Below are 21,978 nucleotides of genomic sequence, written 5' to 3' on the forward strand. Positions count from 1 at the left end.
TTGAGCTATGATCCTTGGATACCCTGATATGATTTGATTGGATTCCGGGGTTTGTGAACACAATCGCTATGCCGGTATTATATGACCCGTAAAGCATAGACAATTGTGGCCCCATATGATTGGATATGAGATGTGGGATTGATGGCGCTTCGTCGACGCTATCATATGTGTATTCCCATATCGGCCGGTGTGCCAGCTCGAGCATTGATTTGATTTGATAGCGATTCGATTGATTCTGACATGTGCTCAGTGGATGGGCATTTGACCTGATACCTCCACGACATACATGCATTGCATACCATATATCATTGTTTAGATATCTGTGGTATATATGATTGGTTGTTCCATACGGAGCTTTGCTCACCCCCAAGGGGGGCTGTTGTTGTCTTTGTGTGTGGACAATGGCAGGTAATCCAGGATATCAGGAGACCAGAGAGGGTACTTCTGGAGGAAGCCACAGCTTGGGCTGAGGTTTATGTTTATGTATAGTTCCCAGTATATATGTATATGTATCTATATACCGGGGCATGTCCCGAGGATATGAGTTGTTTGTATGCGATTGGTTTTGATTATGTGTGGGCGTGTTTTATGATTTGAATTTAGATACTATTTTTAGTATTTAAATATCAGAAGAGATATTTTGGGCTCATTGTAAAGAAATTTTAAACTCGTTTTCCGCTGTGATTACTTAACCCTAATCAAATTGTGTTGTAATTACGATTAGGAGCTAAGGGCCCCACACTAATGAACAAAGATGAAGAGTTCTATGTTTCCAAAACTTTACTGAGTGATGTGGATAGTTCGGGGGCAAAATAAGGGAACATGGTATCATTGGTATGTTAATTAATCAAGGAATGAAAGGAAAATTGAAGAAGAATGTGATGAAAATTATGAGATTCCCAATTAATTGATATTCGAAGTAAAAACTCGTGTCTAAAGATAAAGAACAAGAATCGTCTTCAGTAAGTCATAAAGAAGTATTGGATATCCTGTAATATAATTTTTTAAGCCAAAGACAGAAAAGAGAAATGTTTCAGCATGGAAGATCATCATTATTATAGAGAAAAGACACCTGACAGTTGGGAATCACAAGGTACAATCGGGGATCTATGGCCAAAAAGTCGGTGAACCAGTACCTTGGAGGAAGTTCATTTTCTAAGTCAATTAATGATGGAATAAGAGCTTACCAACATACATTTGAGATGGCATCTTGGAAAACACCATCATCGGTTAATCATAAAAAAGATGAGAGGAATATGAAGAAAATAATGAAAATATATTATATTCTCAAAGAAATGATATTTGAGGTAAAATACTTATGTTCAAAGTGGGAGATGAAGAATTTTCTCAAGAAAGAAAAATATAATAGAGGGTCAGGTGTCTTGAGATAAGATGTATGGAATGAATGATAGGTATGGAAAAAGTTCAAGCAGAGAGAATCATATGCACTTGAAATATGGATGGATGTAAGACACCATAGTGGATCCATGGCCAAAAGGCCAAGGAATCAAGAATACCATCGATGATTATCAACCATAAAGACAAAATCAAGGACCCAAGAATATTCTGGGGGATCAAAGCTTGGAAGACGGTGATCATTTATTATGGTGTAGGATTCTTAGCCTCAAATATAAGATATCGTTAATACATCAAATTATCATTCTTCAAAGGTCAAGGAAATGAGCTTAGGTTGAAGATTGGAGCTCAACATGGTAGATCTCTATGATGTAGGTTGGGGGATGAAAAGCATCCTCAACTCAATACACAAGATCACCTCTGCAGAACGATGTTACCGAGAGATGTAATAGAACACTCAAGGGAAACAGCCCGAACCATGCTAGCATACTCTAGAATTTATTAGCGTTTTTGGGCTAAAGTTGTCAACATTGCATGTTATACTAAAAAAAGATCGATGTTCAATATAAGGCATGGAAAGACATCCTATCGGATCTGGAGTATAAATCAACCATAAATCTCATACTTCAGGGGTATTTATGTGTAAGTGCTTTATTCATAACAATAATAAAAATCTTTTAACTGCCTTTGATGCAAAATCAGATGTTGAATATTTTTAGATACTCATCCGTTAGCAAAGAATATTGTGTTTTCATATCAGAACTCTATTTGTTGAAGAATCTGTTCATATAGTATTCTATGAATCTTCAATTGTCCCAAATGTACCCAACACGCACTTACATGATCTTTCCAATAGAAAGGAAATATTACTCTTCAATCTGACAATGATGATGAGATTCAGATTAGATGAAAAGATGACTTGCACTGTAAGACTGATATTCCTACAAATCAAGCTGGAGGAAACATCAAAACTTGGGAGATCAAGATGAGAAAAAAACAATACAATAGATTGAGCTGATCCAGATCCAAATGACCAATAGTAGACAAGTTCTAAATCAAACTGAATCTCTTGGGGGACAAACTAATCCAATTCAAGAACTAAATTCTAGTGTCATAAATTCAAATCCTCTTGGACTAAGCTACAAGTGGAAAAAAAATCATCCATCTGAGCTGGTCATAGGTAATCTTTTAGCTCCTTTAAGAACCGGGAAACCTATGATTTATGAATTTTTTCATATCGCATTTATATTTTAGAATAAACATAAGAAAATTGACGATGCTCTAATTGACTCAAATTGGATAAATGTCAAGCAAGAAAAATTATGGCAATTTGATGGAAATAAACTATGACATTTTGTTCCCAGACCATAAAATCAATCTATTATATGAAAAATTGTGTTTTAAGAAATAAACCTGATGAAAATGACATTGTGATCAAAAATAAAGCAAGACTAGTAGCACAATGATATAAGTAAGAAGATTGAATAGATTTCGATGAATCATTTGCACCAATAGCTAGATGAGATCCATCAGAATATTTGTTGCATGGTTTGTTTTTAAGAACTTCAAAGTATGTCATAGGGATGCTAAAAGTGCATTCTTGGATGGTTTATTATAAGAAGATGTGTTTGTTGAACAAGCTCATGGATTTGTGAATCACGTACCATCTGATTATGTGTTTAAATTAGATAAAGTCTTGTATGGTGTGAAGCAAGCTCTCAGAGCCTGGTATGACACCTTATCCAATTTTTAATTGAGCATGACTTCACCTTTGGCATAGTTGGTAAAACACTATTTAGATTCAGTAAAGGAGATTATACTTGTTAGTCAAAATATATGTAGATGACATATTTTTTGGTCAACTAATCCCAAACTTCATCAGAAGTTCTACAAGTTGATGCAAGACAAGTTTGAAATGAGCATGATGAGTAAACTGACATTCTTTTTGGGCTTGCAAGTTAGACAGCTAGATACTGAATCTTCATAAATCAAGCTAAATGCACCAAGGAACTCCTCAAGAAATTTGTTATGGAACCCATGAGCTCCTCAATCAAGCCGGACAAAGTTGATATTAGACCATTTATTTTTGTGTCATTATTCGATGATTGATTAGTTCCTTACTGTACTTAACTGCCAGCATACCAGACATCATGTTTGTTGTCTGCATATGTGCTAGGTTTCAAACAAATCCTAAACAATCACATTATATTGTTGTTATGTATATTGGAATATCTTAAGTATACTCAAAATGTTGGATTCTGGTATCCAAAAGCTTCCAGATTCAATTTAACTGGTTACTATGATGCAGATCGTAAAATACACAAGAAAAGCAGAAGTGAGACTTGTAAATTCTTAGGTGACAGACTAATCTCCTGGTTCAGCAAAAAAAAACATCAATTGCTACTTCAACAGTTGAACCAGAATATCTAGCTGCCCGAAGTTGTTGTCTCAACTGCTCTTAATACAACAACAACTTAGAGACGATGGTGTTCAAGCTAATGAATCTCCGATCTTCTGTGATGGCACAAGGGCTATAACAATTACGTATAATCCAATGCTATATTCAAGAACCAATCACATTGACATAAGACAATTTCATACGAGATCATGTCATGAAAAAAAACATCAGACTAGAACATGTCTCCACAGATCAACAAGTGATAGACATTTTCACCAAGTCATTACTTGTACCTCAGCTTTGGATTCCCAAAACCCTAAATTGTTTTGCAGATTTTGAAGTGTGAGGTCTATGATATCTTCCAATAAATGAAAAGTTCAGCATGTTGATCATAAATGTTATTCACATTTGCACACGCAATTATAGATCAACTAAAATGAAAAATACACTTGTGATCGTGCCAACTAATGGATATAACGGAAATAAAATTGATTTTCTTGCATTAATAAATGGGAAGCAATATCTATTTTGATTTAGACTAAACTAAATTTCTGCATGTTTAGAACCGAGAGTGGGAACTCTCCCCCAAAGGCGGATCATCCGCTTCTGCCAGCCCTTTCATATGTAGCAGAAAACAAAATAGATAGTACATCATCTCTCCTCTAAAAAAGTTTTATCTAGTGAGGCAAAATCAATCATTTTGCTTTACTCTAAATCAGAATATCGAGTCTTGGAGCCTAAATGCTGACAAGAAACAATACACATATTACAACAAACAGGCGATCATTCCTTGATCAACCCAAAAACATTTAATGCAAACACAAATCAAGCAAATAATAATGATATAGAGTTATCACTCTCGATCGGGCAGAGTAGTGGCTGGTAAAGGAAGGGGAAGGCAAGTCTTCCGGCATCTGCTTATCAAGTAACCACGTCAGTGTTCTAAAAGGCGCCGCCTAGCACCGCCTCGATTTTTGGCTGGGCGACGGGGCTGGGCGCTGCCACATTAAGCGGCCGCCTAGGCGGCCTGGTCGCCGCCTAGGCGGGATGGTCGCCGCCTGGGCGGATAGCGCCTAGGCGGATTTGTTTTTAAAAATGACGTTTCATTTTTTTAATAATTTTTTCAAAATTAAATATGGATTGAATTTGAGTCCGATCATAAAATTTGTTTTTAAAATGACGCTTCATTTTTTTTAATAATTTTTTCTCACCTATATAAATCATAGTATTTATATACTGCATTACACGCACAACACATATATGATATCCCTCATTCACTACTGTATCAGATATTTCGAGTGAAGACTAGCAACTCTAATAGATAGAATAATTTTGGCTCAAATATCACTTAAAAAAGTATCAATAACAGACGATTTCACTGATCTTTATTCACGAGACGAATCATCTATATTCATATTTACAATAAAAAAGTGATATTTTGACATAAAAAATAATATTTTTTCATCGTAGACTTAAATAGAATATCTGTATCATAAAATTGACTAACGAGAACATCTCATAATAGTTTTTATGATATATATATATATATATATATATAATATATATATATATATATATATATATATATATATATATATATATATATATATAGACACACACACACACACAAATTGACTCGACTTGGATAATTTTTTTGAATAAAAAAATCAACTTCAAAAACTTGTAAGTTGGATTGATTTGTTTGGATATGTAGCTTAAGACCTCAAGTCATGTTCCCATGGTATAACTTAGCTACCTTTGTGCCCACACCTCCATAGAATTAATATCTATATACTAAATATTATTAATTTATTATTGCATAGAAAATCATAGTTTTAGACATAAAAATTGTATTTTATAGTAAAACTCGTATATGTCAAAAGATTTTTGGGCTTAAAAAAAAAACCGCCTAGGCCCCACCTAAACGACTAGGCGCTAGGCGGTAAGTGACCGCCCGCTTACCGCCTACCGCTTTTTAGAACACTGAACCACGTACATTTGTGACTTTCCAAAGAAGAACACTGGCATAGTTGATTGAAATATGGAATAAGGAGCGGATGCCATCGAATAAGTAGTTGGAGTAGAATGAAAGTAGAGGTTCAGGGACATTCGACGGCAATGTCGATTCGCTCTCTGCATAAACCTCCATTGCTGCAGCGCGAAGCAATTTGGGGGGAATTTTGAATTTAATTTTTGCTCTTAAGTCGTTTTTTTATGACAAGAGAATCAAATGTGGTTGTGTGGAAGGAGTATGTGAGTACAGCTTAAGTTTTAACTTCTGTGATATTTATAAAAAAATTAAAATGTGAACTTTTATTTATATATGTGTTTTTATGAGTTTCAAATAAAATTCATAAAATTTCAAATATATTTTATTACAAATAATTATTTTTTAAAATATTTTTTATAATTTGCTTTTCCAGATTAATTTTTTCATATTTTGTGCATTTATACACTTTTTGTATGATGCAAATTTTCAAACATTCATCTCATAAAAATAGAAATTTATTTTGATACAAAATATTCAAAATATAATAATAAATATATAATTACATTGTTGATTGCGGCATGATGTAAATACCAAAATTTAGCTAATTAAAAAAAATAAATGTTAATTATATTTTGAGATTTTGTTATTATATATTGAAATTTCGTTATTATCTCATGAGATTTTCTAATGAATTTATAATAAGAATTTGTTAAATAAAATTTTTGTATTGAATTTTTCATGTTGTAAAAATATCGTATAAATTTGATTATACATGTAGAATTACTCATTTAATTAATATATAATGTTAATATTATAAACTATAATAATTATTGTTAAAAAATATCAGAATACATAAAAATTTAAATGTGATTTTTAAATTTTTAAATGTAAAAATTAGATCGTGACATTAAAAATAAAACCGATGGTGAGGTTTAATTGTGTTTATTTTAAAGTTAAGGGACCATGATTATTATAAAACATAATTAAGATTATCTTAAATATTATAAATAAACAATTGTCAATATACACACACACAAGAATCTAGTGACAATTTATAAAAATTCATTCCACACAAATAATTTCAAAAGTACGTCTCCATTTTTTTACAAAAATATAAACACTGTATTTATATAGGAAATTTACATTTTTTTATGTCTGTATTTCATTTTGATCTTGTTATCAATCAATTAATAATCTATATTAGTCCGCTAATTTGTAATTTTTTTTGCTTCTAGTCCCTCTCTTTTAGCACAAAAAATATGACATATCATTGAAAAATGTCAATATGACGACGGATATTCCTGACATATCATATTAGTTTTTCAATAAAAAATAACTAAAATTATAAATTAGTTAAAATAGGATTATGAATATCATCATCGATAACATGATTTAAAAAAACGTGCAACTTACCAAAAAATTATAGTATGTTTTCTCATTAACATTAAATAGAATGGTCCATGGAAATTTAGAGCTCATAAATTGTGAAATAATTTTATTACGTATGTTGGGCCCTGTTTCTCCACCAGACTCGGATATGGGCGACATATCATGTGACTCGGCGCTGTCGCCTTCCCAAGAAATTAACGCAATGCGCAAACTTTTTCTTAAATACATAACTAATATTTAATCAAACACTTGTAGTGTCCCAAGATTCAAAAAGCATCAACTTGTCTATCTGACTTGCAATTTGTTTGTAAATACAGATTCATCCAACTTCCTTGGTGGGAGATTGGTTCGGAAGCTCGAGGACCCATTTCTTGGGGGATGAAAACAGGGTAAGAAGGGCTGGTCTTTCTTTATTTGAGCTTCGAATCTGAAGGTTTTGGAGAAGGTGAACGGAATTTTTGTCTATGGGTTTCTTGATATCCGTGTCTCTTGTCGCTTACGTTTTCAACTTTCAACAACTGGTCAATCGATTTTCTTGTCTACCCTTTTTCTTGTGCACGTTTAATTAGGAAAAAAGTTTGCATTTTTTATTTGGATTCTGTACCTTAATAAGGATATGCATCTTTGAGGAGAATATTGGGGAACCTTTTGATAGATGGTGTTACGAGGGGGTGATTTGGGTTCAGAACTTTGGAGACATGGTATCTTCTTTGAAGTAGCATAACCAAGTAAAAGAACATATTGTTTACTTGTCGTTTTCCTTTTTTATCGATGAAATTGCAGCTAAGCGCCATTTCGAAATTGTTGGGCTGATTGCAAGAGTGGTTTTTCGTACTGATATTGTTCGGTTTGGTACCCAAAAATTCCGTATGAAGAATGGGTGAATCTTGATGTACCCTCGTTTTATGTTGTATTAAAATGTTTGAGAAAATTGGATTCTAGTTGAGGAATTGTGATGGCATCTATTAGAAGAACATTGCCCCTTGTGCCTCGTCCGGGAGCTTTAATAAATGCCGAAGCCTGTCAAGTTGCATCCCCATTGTCTAAATCATCCTCAAACAGTCAAAATTACACACCAAATGATGGGCTATTGGCTTCTTCAACAGGTTCACTCGATCATGCACTGGATAGGGCTCAAATTTTTATACTAGGTTTATTCTCAAAGCGATCTGCTAGACCCTTTGATCGATCAAAGGCAAAGGGACATGTTTGGCGGAGAGCTTTTTTCCATTTCCTGATGTGTTTCATTGCTGGTGTTTTTGTTGGACTCACCCCATTTGCTTCACTTCATTCGTCTCCAAACATCGTGTCTATAAACCGAGCTTTTGACCTCGAATTGCTTCAACCAGTCATGAACGAGTTTAATGAATGGAACAAAAATGTAACACCGGTAGTTGGCAGATTGTCGGTAAATGAGGATTCTACGTCAGAGCTACAGAGAACAAATCTCGAACTAAAAGATGGAAACCTTGACGAAATTCTTTTAAACAATTATCTTGGTCAAGATTCAGATTCAATGTCCCATAAGCTTCTGATCATAGTGACACCATCATATTCATCATCGCATCAGACTTATTATCTGAACCGTCTGGGGAACACGCTAAAACTTGTTCCACATCCTCTTATTTGGATTATTGTGGAGATGAACTCTCAGTCTGTTGAAACGGCTGAATTATTAAGGAACACGGGAATAATGTACAGACATCTTGTGTGCAGTATTAAGAATTCGACTGACATAATAGATACAAGAGTTCTCTTAAGGAATGTGGCTCTCTCGCATATTGAGACTCACCATCTTGATGGAATTGTGTACTTTGCAGATGTAGATAACATATACTCGGTGCATCTCTTTGATCAACTGAGACAGATAAGGTACTTTCCGTTGTCTTACACAACTTTATAGAACTTCCGCAATTATTTTGTCACCTTGAGAAATATGAAACAACAAATTTGTTTCGCTGCTGTTTTTATATTGTTTCTTTGTTATTTTCGTTGTTCCAATAGGATAAGAGATGGTATCTTTGCACATGTATGAACTCAAGTAGCCGTGTAGATTGTATCTTAATCTGCAGCTGTGCTTAATGTTGCTTGTCATTTCTCTTTCTCGTTGATTATCCTCGTCTTTTCGAGGAGGCACATTGTATTTATAAATATTTTATTTTGTATATCTGAAATTTCAAGTATTGAAATTATTAAGGGAAACCAAAATATGACAGATTGTAATGTACATCAGTGCCGTGATACACTAGTATCTCCTGTAACCATCAGTAATAGACAATCAAATTTGCTAGATGTGTTTTCTTTGCGCATTTTGGCAGGACTGGTTACACTTAAAATTGATTATTTTGTTTGCTTGTATGAAGAGTTTGAATTATATTCTTCTCTAGCACAAGTAAGAGTATGTTGGCTACGTGCTTACCGAAATTAATTGATGTTTTCTTGGAAGCAAAAACTTATAATAGTTTCAGAATATATGCTTGTACGGTATTTCTTAACAACAGCTCTGTGAATATAGGCGATTTGGAACGTGGCCATTGACAAAGTTTGAGGGAAAAAAAGGTAAAATGTTCTTGGAGGGTCCAATATGTAATGGCTCTCAAGTATTGGGGTGGCACATTATTGACTTACCGAAAAGATTCCGAAGATTCCACACAGATATGTCTGGATTTGCTTTCAATAGTACAATAATTTGGGATCCAAAGAGATGGCATCGGCCCATGCTCGAACCAATCAGGCAACTCAAAAATGTTAAAGATGGTTTCCAAGTGAGTCTATATTTAACTGGTGTATAATTATTTGTTGAAGTATTCATTTACAAAAATGTAAATCCTACCTCAGGCAAGCACATTTATTGAGCAAGTTGTTGAGGATGAAAGTCAAATGGAATGTTTCTCTTTAAACTCTTCAGAAATCATGGTTTGGCATCACGTCACAGGCTCAAACTCCTTCCCTCGTGATAGGCTTGCAAAGAGTAATTTAAGAACTTTCATTCCACTTTCTTGAAAATTTGCAATTTGGCAGACAAGTATGGTTCAGGTCAGTCTGCTTTGGAATACTATCAGAGGCATAAACTAATAGAGTATAAAACTACAAAAATTAAATTTTGGTTAACTTTTGTTGGGAACTAACAATTTCACCTCTTAACATTTGTGGCTACCTATGCTGCATACTGATGGAAATTTGTTGCTTGGGTGGTTGTTCTTGGGTTTAATATACTTGAATTGTACAGTTAGCATTAACCATAATTTTATACAGTTGAAATGCTTTAATTTTAAAATTTTATAGTTGAAGGTTGTCACACAGCCTGGGTCCTTGAGCTTTTATTTCACTTCTCTGATATCAATATTTATTGTTTCCTCTCTTCAAAGATTCCTCCAATATACATCTCATAATTTAGTTTTTCGAAAGAAAACAGACATTTCTAACATCATATCTTTGATGTGAGATAAACCACAGTTTCTTTTAAATTCCATACGATTTATACTCTACTTCACATATCATCATCATCATCTTGGCAGATGTGACAATATACTTGCTCAATGGGGAACTTTGGTCGAGAAGGGAAGAAGCACCTACTCTGCTGTTTACAGAACCAACTGTTGCAATACACTCTGGAAAATGGCAAGTTTTCAAGATGGACAAATTCAACTTCCACTGCTCTCTTTTTTTTCTCAAAGGTATTTAATTTCTGTACAGATGCGATATGTTTAGCCGTTCCTTGAATTGCATTGATCTACGAAAGCTGTACTTGTAGCCATCTTGTCAGGATCTTGGACAAAAATCATGGTGCCCATTTGGTTGGAATGCTGACTGTTGGTCGATCCTAGTCTAAATCTAGTTTTTTTTTAATCATTTGATTTAGTGAAGCTGCAGCCAAGATTCTCCATTCTGTACGTATATATGTGATGTGTTTTTTGCCAGTCATCTACGTTAAGAAATGAAAATCATTTGATTCAGAAGTTTTTACCTGATTTAAAACGGGTATGACTCGTTGCATCGTTATATTTCTCATTTCGAAGTATCTTTAGCTTGCAATTTGTGTCGAGCTAATGTTGATAGTCATATTCAAATCTTGCATTCATTTTTTAGATGTTTTCTCTATGTGAAATCTGATATCGAGTTGGGATTTACCTTTGTCTTATCCCATCTTCAAAGCCTTTGTGGTAAATGTTACTTTCAACTTGAGAATGGAAGTGCAAATTTGTATTTCATATTATTATGTATTTTTATGCTTTTAAATCTTGTATATGTAGTTGTTTCACGACTTAAAAACAGGGCTGAAATATCAAACGCGAGCTGAGTTGAAACATGCTCGGGTTGAATTTAAAACACGAAATAAGGGACACACAAAAAAATAATAATAATCAAAATTATGCATTAAGATCTAATTTTAAAGAGTTAGAGGATGAGTTTGGCTATTTCCAAAAATTAAAAATAAATGCAAGGATTTATCCATATTGGAGTAAATGATCACTTGACCAATAATAATGAGTTTAATTATCTTTACCAATATTTTTTCTGACGATCATGTCGCACCTAATTTGTCTAATACAATTTACTGAGTGTCAAACTTTAATTTATAGGGAAAATAAAATACCCATTGTGGTTGAAGATCCATTTTGAGGAAGGTGCCAATGTTTGGACATTTAATTAAATAAAACACTGGCCAGAAACATTAACGTAGCCGTATCATGGAATTCCAACAATCTGGATTCCACCACCTTTCTACCTGTAAGTTCGAATCACAAATATCTGAACATATATTCAACTGATTAAAAGTCTTTAATTAATTACTTTTTATTTGATATTTATAAAATTATACATATTACAAAAAAAAAAATAACCCTATCACTAAAGTAAACTATGATTTGGGGCAAGCAACATGGCTAAATTATATTATTAGATGGCAAGTCTCTTAAACCAAAATATTTAAATATTTGTCGTATTTGAGTACGAAAAATAATTCAAGTTTTTATTAATTAATCATGTATTTATGATGGAAAATAACTCTTTTTCCATTAACTTGTTACTTGCCTCTTGTTGAGTTTTTGCAAGTATTTAAAGTCTAGTTTGTGTGTGTGTGTGTGTGATTTGAACCTCCATCGTTCCTCACAAGCAAAAAGACTCTCTTTCACAGACCATCATCTTTCAACTCCTAAAATCAATGGCTTCCTTGTAATATCTACCATCAAACCGTATAATTATTCGACAAAAATTCCGGTTTGGAAGAAATCCCATCTGATAAACGATTAATCCACTTTCAAGAAAACAATTACGATGAAATTAGTGAAACGTTGGAGCTTAACTGTTCTGAATGTCGCAACAAAACCTCCGGCCGTCGCCCCTCCGATGGAGCAAGTTTGGGAAAATGATCAGAAGCTTGTTGCATGGAGAAGTGTAAAGCAGGAGATATGCGAAGGAGAGCTTGACGTTCAAGGAGAAATTCCGTACGCGTTATGGCTAAATAATTTAAGTTTTAATGCGTGTGTTTAATCTCTTGCTCGAAGAACAACTTATTTACTATTATTTAATATTTCATTTAAATATTAAAATTAATGTATCTATATCAATTATATATATATGAGTTTTGATATGCTTTACATCTATTGTGTACATTTATGTGATCATCGATTAGATCTCATTCACTTACTAGATATTATTAAATATAAAATTTTTGAACATCCAATAGATATGTGATACACTGATACTTCATCGGTCTATTTTAAGCTTTAAGATTACTTCAAAATAATTTGTGATCTGCAAATAATTATTTAGGATTGTGAAACGTGAATCTCTTAAAAAACAAAGGTAGGCGAAGATTACGTGGGATGTCTTTTAATTTTTTATGCATGTAAAGCCAATCAATAACTAATGCTAGTAAAATATTTTATCTTACAATTATTAAATTGATTAATTATTATTATAAGTATTATAAATTATGTTTGACTCCATGCAGAGGGGAACACACCTAAGGAACGGCCCCGGCTTCTGGCACATCGCAGACTACAACTTCCGCCATTTTGAGAACGGACGCCTTGTAATGGGCCATCACCAGGGCGTGCTTATCCAGAGTTAAGTGAGTCCAATGACTCAGGTTCATCTCTTTTTTGAGACCCAAAAATTAAAAAAAAAAATTATTTATATAATACTAGTTACTAGATATATAGCTCAAAATCAAGTATTTAATAAATTGAACTTGCTTACCATGTTCTCGATTTATTTATCAATCTTCCCCAATATTCATCTGCAGACAAGCCCTAATAGACTCCAGTCGTTGCGTCGTCTCTAGGTTTGATTGAAAGACTCGTGAGGAGCTTTAAGTCTATTTTCTTGTACTTGTTTTGTTCGGAATTCTAATTTTTTATTGTATTTTTTTACTTTTTTCGTGGCTTTATGTGGTATTTACGCTTTTGACTGAAATTTTGGTGGATGTAATGCTTATCCGGCTTTCAATGTGTAGTGTTTTTTCTGTTTTAATTCAAAGTATTTTTTCTCGAATCTCTATGTAGCAACAACAGTAATATGACATTAAGTACGTAAATAAATAGATAGACTGGGATGGTGTAAGTGAATTGCTCCCATAAAAAAAATATGTGGATTGTATTTGAATTCTTTGTCATTTATTTATTAAAATGTTTATTGAATTATTTTTGGAAAGTTAGGTTAATCATGCTTCCTAAGTACATGTATGAGTCTCAAAAAAGAAAAAGAAAGCTAAATATTGAAGAAATGATTCAAAGTCAAGCTGGAGATATCAACAAGTACTTTGTTTCAAACAAAAACATAGTTGCAGAAGTTGAAAACACGGTTGATACTTCAATTAGCAAAGAAAGAGATAATGAATTGGATGAGAATGAGATTGATACTAAAAAAGTCCTTGAGTCTGTTGATGTAGATATATTCAATGATCATGAGAAATATGAAGAGTTTGTTCAATATGAGAACTTAAATCAGGAAACTTGGTTTGAAAATCCGGAAAAGTGGGACAACATTGATTAAAAAGTTAGAAACTTTTTAGTAGAAAGAGGTCCGAATATAAATGTCATAAATGTGTTTCATAAATATAGCGCTAACATGCATTTCAATGTGTCACATTATAAGATAATTTTGCCAAACGGGAAGGAAAGTGATAGAAGATGACTATTATATTCATTTTCGTGTAACGAGATTTTTTGTTTTTGCTTTAAGTTATTCAAAAAGCAAGTAACCAAGACTGGATATGGTCAGTTAGCTAATGAAGGACGCAATGATTGGCATAATTTGAGTCGATGTCTCGCAAATCATGAAGCGAGAAAGGAGCATATGGGGTGGTGTATGACGAATTGGCTTGAATTGGAAAGAACATTGAAGACAAATAAAGTAATTGATGCAGGAGTACAAGTACAAATTAATAAATAAAGAGAGCATTGGAAACAAGTGTTACAGAGGATAATCTTAGTTGTTCAACGATTGTCGAAAAATAACTTAGCATTTCGAGGAAGTTGTGAAAAACTTTATGTTGAAAACAATGGTTTGTTTCTACAAATGATTGAAATGATTGCAAAGTTTGATCTTGTAATGAAAGAGCACTTCCGACAGGATTAAATACCATGAGACTTATAATACATATCTTGGTTGCAGAATTCAAAATGAGTTGATACAGATGTTGGCAAGCGAGGTAAGAAAAACAATACTTGCAAAAGTAATACAAGAAAATATTTTTCAATCATATTAGTTTGTACTCCTGATATCTGTCACAAAGAGCAAATGTCCATTGTCATACGATGTTTAAATGATTCAAAAAGTTTCACAAAAGTAGAAGAATATTGGGTGCAATTTTTAGATGTTGATGATACTTCGGGACTTGCGTTTTTTATGCATCTTAAAAATGCTTTAGTCAATCTTGATCTTGATATTGATGATATTAGAGGTCAAGGATATGATAATGGATCTAATATGAAAGGTAGGCATAAAAGTGTACAAAAAAGATTACCTGAAATGAATCCCGCTTTTGTACTCCTTGTGGATTGTCATAGTCTCAGTTTAGCTTTGTTTGATATGACGAATTGTTGTCCTAAGGCTATGTCATTTTTTGGAGTAATACAACAGATCTATACATTGTTCTCCTCTTCTACCAAGCATCACCTGAAGAGTTTAATAATTAAGCCATTGTCACAAAATGAATTTAAAATGGAGCTCAAGAAAACACGGGCCTAACTATATTGGGCCCAAGTTTTCTAAGCCCAGACAAGAGCTTAACTGAGATTCGATTCGAGTCTCTACAGATTGTATGGTTTCCGAACCGTACCATGTTCTCCATTTTCTAGCATTTTTCTCCTGCATTCCTGTTCGTTGCTCCGCCAATGTGCTCTCCCCGCTCCGCTTATCCCTTCTCCTTCACAGAGTAATTTATCTTCTTTTTCTTAAATCATTTTATGTCGATTTCTTAACAAAATCATGTTTTGATTTTTATTTTGTAGGAATTTCAAGCTTTTCTCGCCTTCTGCGTTTTGGCTACTGTGAAGGTACGATCCTTGCATCACATGAATGTTTGTTATTCTTTGAGCCCAATACTTCATATGTAGTTTTTAGGGGAAATATTGTCGTTGGACTTTGGTTTCTGGGAAGCTCGTAAGAATTCATCGGCAACTCCGCTATTTGTCTGTCTGTGAATGCCAAATTTTTTGTGGAACCTACTTGCCATCTTAATATTGTCCTTCGCTTCGATTCAATAGATCTATCAGAATTCACCGCATGTGTTATATCCAACTTATAATATGAACACAGAGCAACATTATCAGAACCTATGCCACCTGGTGCTGGTGTGAATAATAGTAAAGAAATACATTTTTGGGTCTTGTAAATATAATGTCTTTTTTAAACAGTTGCTTTTGGCTTAAATTGCGGCCTTAGGCGGGGCGAGGCACCTCTATGCCACCGGCTTGGTAGATGTTACTTGTATGAATAGTCGTTTCATTCATTCAGCATACGTGTTTGCTACGTGTGTCGAGTGATAAATCACGACCACTTATTTATACATCATGGTTTTATTCAATCAGTATCCGTATCATATTATGATTTATTTATTCCGTACACCATATGTTGAATGGACAAAGACCCAGCGTGAACAAAACCTATGCCACCTGGTGCTGGTGTGAATTGTTTTTAAGCCCAATTAAAATAAAATGGTAAGAACGTGAGAACAGATTTTCTTGCCACACCGCTCTCATCTTCGTCTTCCTTAAAGCAAACAAGAAAATCAGAGAATCGAGCGTTTCTTTTGTATGACTTAAGAACTATAATCTCTAATATATTTTTCTGTGGAGCTATGATTAATCAATTTTTTGAAGTCTATTTGCAAGATTAATCAATTTTGTTTACTGAATTTGGTTGCACTCATCCGTCCTTTTCCTGGAATTTTTTTTAATAGAAATTTATTTCCTGAACATAGTGGCTGCGTGAAGTGAGTGAAACTGAGATATAATGGTTGGGTGAGTTTTGAAATAATTTCAAACAATCTATCATTTCTTATATAACTAATTTTTTTTCCTTATGCATATATCGTAATAATTTTTCTCCACTTTAGTTTGGAATGAAAATGATTATAATTTTTTTAAAATTTATTTTTATAATATTGAATTGTCATATAATTTTTTAAGTTTTAACTTGAGCTCGCAATGGTTGTACTGAATCAATATTACTAATATATTAACGTTGTTGTAGTTATTGTATAAGAAATTGAAAGCATAAATTCACATCCTTAAAAATCATTTTTTTTTTTCTTGGCACCACATTTTTTCCATTTTTTTTCTTAAGCGAAATAAAGGCAGCTTGAATGGATATTTATGGTACTGAATTTTGATAGTTTATAACTTTATAAAGTTTTGAATTCTCAAATTTTTTTTTGTAGAAAGATAAGCAAAAGGGCTGTTTTATGTTATTTATTGTTTAATTAAAATTTCTTGTGGTAAAGGAAAACTTACGTTCGTTCTAACTATAATGATGAAAGTTGACCTCTTGGGACATAATTAATTTATAATTGTTGATATCGTGGAATTCTCCTAGCCGACGCCTAGCCCTAGGCGCTAGGCGTTGGTCTGATGCACAACGAGCGCCTAGAAAATTTTAGAACCTTGACTATTCGACATGTAAAAGATGATATCAATTAATATCCAATTTGGAATTTTTATGCAAAATTGGTGATATTCAATTCGGTTTTTGCTTTTTTCTATGACATGTATAGCAGTTTGACAAGTAATTTTTTTGGATTGTCAAATTCTATCTACATTGATGGTCATTAAAGTGCTTTCGACATGCTTGACAAATGTGTAAAAGAAGTGTAAATGTAAGCAAAGTTGTTGGTAACAACTTCCATTTCCCATCAAATGGCTTCAATTGAATAAATTTTGGAATCTGGGAATTTTAATATATTCATGGAATGATAGTAAAGAAATAAATTTTTTGGGTGTGTAAATATGGTGCCTTTCTTGAACGATTCCTTTGGCTGTACTATTCCATAGGTAAAAGTTTATTTTTTTTCCTTGTTCAATAATTGAATCTACGCTGACAACGTTCCGTGCTTGATTCCACTTTCAGAAATCTTTTCTTGTTCGATTCAAGGCAGGAATACCAAATGCTCATTTTTCGTGAAGCTTCTAAACGAACAACCCTTCCCAGCATCTTTACATGTCTAAAAGCTTTGACGACTGGGCATAATTTTGTCCAAGGTATCGGAGACAGTGGCCTTGATAGGGGCTTACCCAATGACGATTACTTTGCCGCTATTCACCACATATCAAACATTGTGCGAAGGGATGTATACATGGAGCGAACCCTCAACAAGATGAAATTATCTCTTATCGTAAATTCTGAGCTAGTTTATCGTGTCCTCCGTAGCTGCTGTAATTGTGGAATTGAATCGTACCGTTTCTTCAATTGGGCTCGAACTCATCACCCGAATTATGATCCAACCACCCTTGAATTTGAAGAGCTCTTAAAAACCCTTGCTCGAACCCGCCATTGGGAAACCATGTGGAAGATTGTTCATAACATGAAAAGTCAACAAATAGCAATTTCCCCATCTATTGTTTCTTTCATCATTGAACATTATGGTAAACGGGGTCTCATTGATCAAGCAGTTAAACTATTTAATTGCCTTAAAAATTTTGATTGTCCACAAACGACGGAAGTTTACAATTCCTTGCTTTTCACTCTCTGTGAATGCAAGAATTTCCAGGGAGGTTATGCATTGGTTAGGAGAATGATTCGCAAAGGTGTTGTCCCTGATAAAAGGACCTACTCGATTCTTGTTAACGCATGGTGCTCTGCTGGGAAGATGAGGGAGGCACAAGACTTTTTGGAGGAAATGAGTCGAAGGGGATTTAATCCTCCAGTGCGTGGTCGTGATATATTGATTGATGGTTTAGTAAATGCAGGATACCTCGAATCGGCTAAAGTGTTGGTAAGGAAGATGACAAAGGAAGGCTTTGTGCCAGATGTACACACACTCAATTGTTTATCTGAGAATCTATGCAAGTCTGGCGAGGTTGACTTCTGCATTGATCTTTTTCATAATGTTTGTGGATTGGGGTTTTCTCCTGAGATAGATACATATAAAATTATGGTAACTGCGGCATCCAAAGCTGGAAGACTTGACGAGGCTTTTAGAATCCTTCACAAGTCTATTGAGGATGGACACCGCCCTTTTCCCAGCTTGTATGCTCCAATCTTGAAAGCTCTTTGTCGAAGCGGACAGTTTGATGATGCATTTAGTTTTTTTGCTGACATGAAAGTGAAGGGGCACCCACCTAACAGACCTGTGTATACCATGCTGATAAGAATGTGTGGGCGTGGAGGAAGGTTTATTGAGGCTGCCAATTATTTGGTGGAGATGACTGAGTCGAGTTTGTTGCCCATGTCACAAAGCTTTGATATGGTAACTGATGGCCTGAAGAACATCGGGAAACACGATTTAGCTAAAAGAATGGAACAATTAGAAATATCTTTGAGGGGTACTTAGATCATTAACACTATCTCTTCCTTCCTCATTAGAAAGCTGAATGGTGGAGCAGTGAGCAATAGAAAGTTTGAGATTTGTGTTGCATTTTAATTCTGCAATTTATTAAAGGTATATGAATTTTCAATTTATATTATGATGCTTAGCTTAACATAGAAATGGTGTTGTCAGCGTAATTACAGAGCTTCTCGATCATTCTTCTTCGTGTGCGCTTGAAATTCATCTCTCAAATCAAATCCCCTTCCAAATGAGATGAATGTTTTTTTCTTGTGATTCAATCAAAAGGTGGTTGAAGCTGTCTGAACTTGTGAAATTCTCATATTGGACTTTATTGGGGCAGTGTGAATTGAGTTTTCATTTGAAGCTGTATATTTAATTATTTTTTCCTGTCATTAGCTGTATGGCTTAATTTCCTCCAGCACACACATGGGAAAATAGTCTGAAAAACGGAATACTGTAGAAACTCTGCATCTACTTGCTGTTGCATTGTGTCAAATTCTTTGCTTTCTACCATGAAATGGTGCTGTGCTAATGTTAAACCCATTTGCAAACAACTTGTCTTTATCTTTGTTCAAGCCAGTTCTGTACTGTACTGCATTTTCAAATTTCTGCGGTCAGGTATTATCAGGAAGACAAGAACAGTCATGGAGTGCTTACATCTCTTCTGCACAGAGTGCATTGAAAAATCCATGCGACATGGGTACTTTGTTTTCCTTATCACCTATTTGGTTAGTCATTGAAATGTTCTTTTTAATCTTTTGTCTGCCTCAATGCAGGAACAATGAATGTCCTGCTTGCAGCACACATTGTTCTAGTCGTTGTTCTCTAAGGAATGATCCAAATTATGAAGCCCTTATTGCTGCTCTTATCCGGACATTGATGATAAATATGAAGTTGAGGTACTAATGAAGCAGTTTCTTACCTTGTCTGCTGGGAAATATTAAATTTCATTGCATTGTGTGAAGCATTCTAATTTTCATTACCGGTACTGGCTTTCCATGAAGAGGAAAAGGCCCGAAATAATCAGGTAGCTGATCTCAATTATTCTGAGAGTTTAATTACCTCGAGAATTATCTAGCATAGAATGGTCTCAATTTGGAGAGTAGATTGTTCTCACAGTCTGCTGCAAAAATTGTGAAAATAAATATATAGTTACTGTATTGACCATGACAAGACTTGACATTTTCCATGCTTCATTTCTTTATCTACGGGATTTATGTTCGTGCATTTAACAAAACTGCTTACATTCAAAATCCTTGTACTTGATACTTTTTGGCTACAGATCCAAGCTTCAATTGCACAAACTTTTTGTGAACAAGCAGAAGCGCGGGGGAAGAAACATACATAAGCCAGAGCTACTACACTTGCATTTGTTAGGAGGCAAGGAAGTTATCGAAACTTAAGAACTTGGAGAAATTGCCGGACTACTGAAAATCAAGGATCTAATTTAGAGAAGTCTAATGGTCATGTCATGATGTTAGCAAGGACTCATCTTCGGCTGATGAATGTTCTACTGAAGTCAAATCAAAACGATACAAAAGATGGGGAGGTGCAGGAGCCAATGCTGATGGAGGCTGTGATGATAATGATTAAGAAGCAAGCCCATAAGTACTTGGTGCATCTACTGGACTTGTTGGCAGGACAGAAATTTATGCCTGGGGTAGAGGTGGCATGTGCAGTGATACACGATATGATGTTCCCAATGTTGCTGGTGGCAAGATTTCCACAAACAGCAGACTCTCAAAGCTAATCAATCGTCTCCAATGTGCGAAAGAAAATAATGAATCAGTAATACTACTAAACTTTTGCAGTTGATTTTGAAAATTTCACATCTGATTTTTTTTCATAGCTGATTTAATTTTTCACTAGAGGTTAGTTGGAGGGAGGAGTTATAGAATCTCTGGCAACAGAATACAGCGAAAACTCCAAGACAACTTATTTAGTTCGATTGCCTAATACACGCTGAAATGACATTTGATTCTGGCATTTCTCAAAGCAACTTATATGTGTTCGTCCGTAGCCCCACATGTTCAGTTAAACACTGATGCCAGGTATCCAACTGCATCTAACTCTCAGTCTTTCGTTTGAAGTCCAACTTGGTATAAGAGTCCAAGACGGTAGGATACAGATTGTAAATAGTTTTGAAACCACGGAAGCATTACTATTATTATATGTCCTTGTGAGAGCGCTGTTGTTTATCTCTTGTTCTAGTCAATTAATTAATTCACAAATTTATCGAATTCATTTCATTCTAAGGTTTTATTATAGAAGATAAAGCAGTATCATTCGATTCATTTGGGCTAGCCACGGTGTTTCGACAATAGTGAATGATCGATGTGTGAGAGATCTCAAGTTAAACCGTGTGTGTGTGTTTTTTTTTTTTTAAAAAAAGCTATTTATATGCACTAATATATGTAACACAAAAATTCTATAAGACATTCTCATAATAGGTCAATTTTGTAAGACGGATCTTCGTTGATTCCTATGTACATGTATGTTTCTGATCTGTTTGATGTGTTTGATTGTGAAATAAGCTTCCTCTATTGGCCTATTTCAATAAATAAAGCATTCAAATATTACAAGCTGGATTTAATTCGTCATTCAAGAAGTATATACTAAATCAACCTAGGCAAAAACTTGTGTGAGACGGTTTCACGGGTCAAATTTTGTGAGACGGATTTTTATATGGATAATCCATGAAATAATATTGTTTTTTATGCTAAGAGTACTACTTTTTATGGTGAATATGAGTAGGGTCGATCCGTCTCACAGATTGAGATCCGTGAGACGGTCTCACATGAGACCTACTCATCAACCTAACTCTAATTTGATGGGATAATGGAAAGAATT

The 21,978-nt window shown here is 34.2% G+C and overlaps 2 protein-coding genes across 13 annotated transcripts; both read left to right on the forward strand.

Annotated features, from left to right (window-relative positions):
- The first annotated feature begins 7,260 nt into the window (after positions 1 to 7,260).
- Positions 7,261 to 11,340, forward strand: LOC140813874 (probable beta-1,4-xylosyltransferase IRX9H). 3 transcript variants are annotated; one of them, XM_073172662.1, is made up of 5 exons: positions 7,261 to 7,578; positions 7,917 to 9,005; positions 9,649 to 9,898; positions 9,972 to 10,104; positions 10,652 to 11,340. In XM_073172662.1, the coding sequence occupies exons 2-5, from the start codon at positions 8,089 to 8,091 to the stop codon at positions 10,816 to 10,818; spliced, it is 1,467 nt and encodes a 488-aa protein (XP_073028763.1). In that variant the 5' UTR covers positions 7,261 to 7,578; positions 7,917 to 8,088; the 3' UTR covers positions 10,819 to 11,340. The 3 variants fall into 3 exon arrangements, with proteins under 3 accessions (XP_073028763.1, XP_073028765.1, XP_073028766.1); XM_073172664.1 differs by having other exon boundaries at positions 7,262 to 7,522; XM_073172665.1 differs by having other exon boundaries at positions 7,265 to 9,005; positions 9,972 to 10,169.
- Positions 11,341 to 15,401: 4,061 nt separating this feature from the next.
- Positions 15,402 to 21,431, forward strand: LOC140813528 (uncharacterized). 10 transcript variants are annotated; one of them, XM_073172052.1, is made up of 7 exons: positions 15,402 to 15,516; positions 15,593 to 15,637; positions 17,709 to 19,828; positions 19,905 to 20,027; positions 20,094 to 20,155; positions 20,411 to 20,916; positions 20,998 to 21,431. In XM_073172052.1, exon 3 carries the CDS (start codon positions 17,746 to 17,748, stop codon positions 19,129 to 19,131), a length of 1,386 nt encoding a protein of 461 aa, XP_073028153.1. In that variant the 5' UTR covers positions 15,402 to 15,516; positions 15,593 to 15,637; positions 17,709 to 17,745; the 3' UTR covers positions 19,132 to 19,828; positions 19,905 to 20,027; positions 20,094 to 20,155; positions 20,411 to 20,916; positions 20,998 to 21,431. The 10 variants fall into 10 exon arrangements, with proteins under 10 accessions (XP_073028153.1, XP_073028154.1, XP_073028159.1 ...); XM_073172053.1 differs by having other exon boundaries at positions 20,133 to 20,155; XM_073172058.1 differs by having other exon boundaries at positions 17,709 to 19,239; positions 19,709 to 19,828; positions 19,905 to 20,155.
- The last annotated feature ends 547 nt before the right edge of the window (positions 21,432 to 21,978 follow it).

Source organism: Primulina eburnea, chromosome 15, assembly GCF_022965805.1.
Source record: "Primulina eburnea isolate SZY01 chromosome 15, ASM2296580v1, whole genome shotgun sequence".
Taxonomy (NCBI): Eukaryota; Viridiplantae; Streptophyta; class Magnoliopsida; order Lamiales; family Gesneriaceae; genus Primulina; species Primulina eburnea.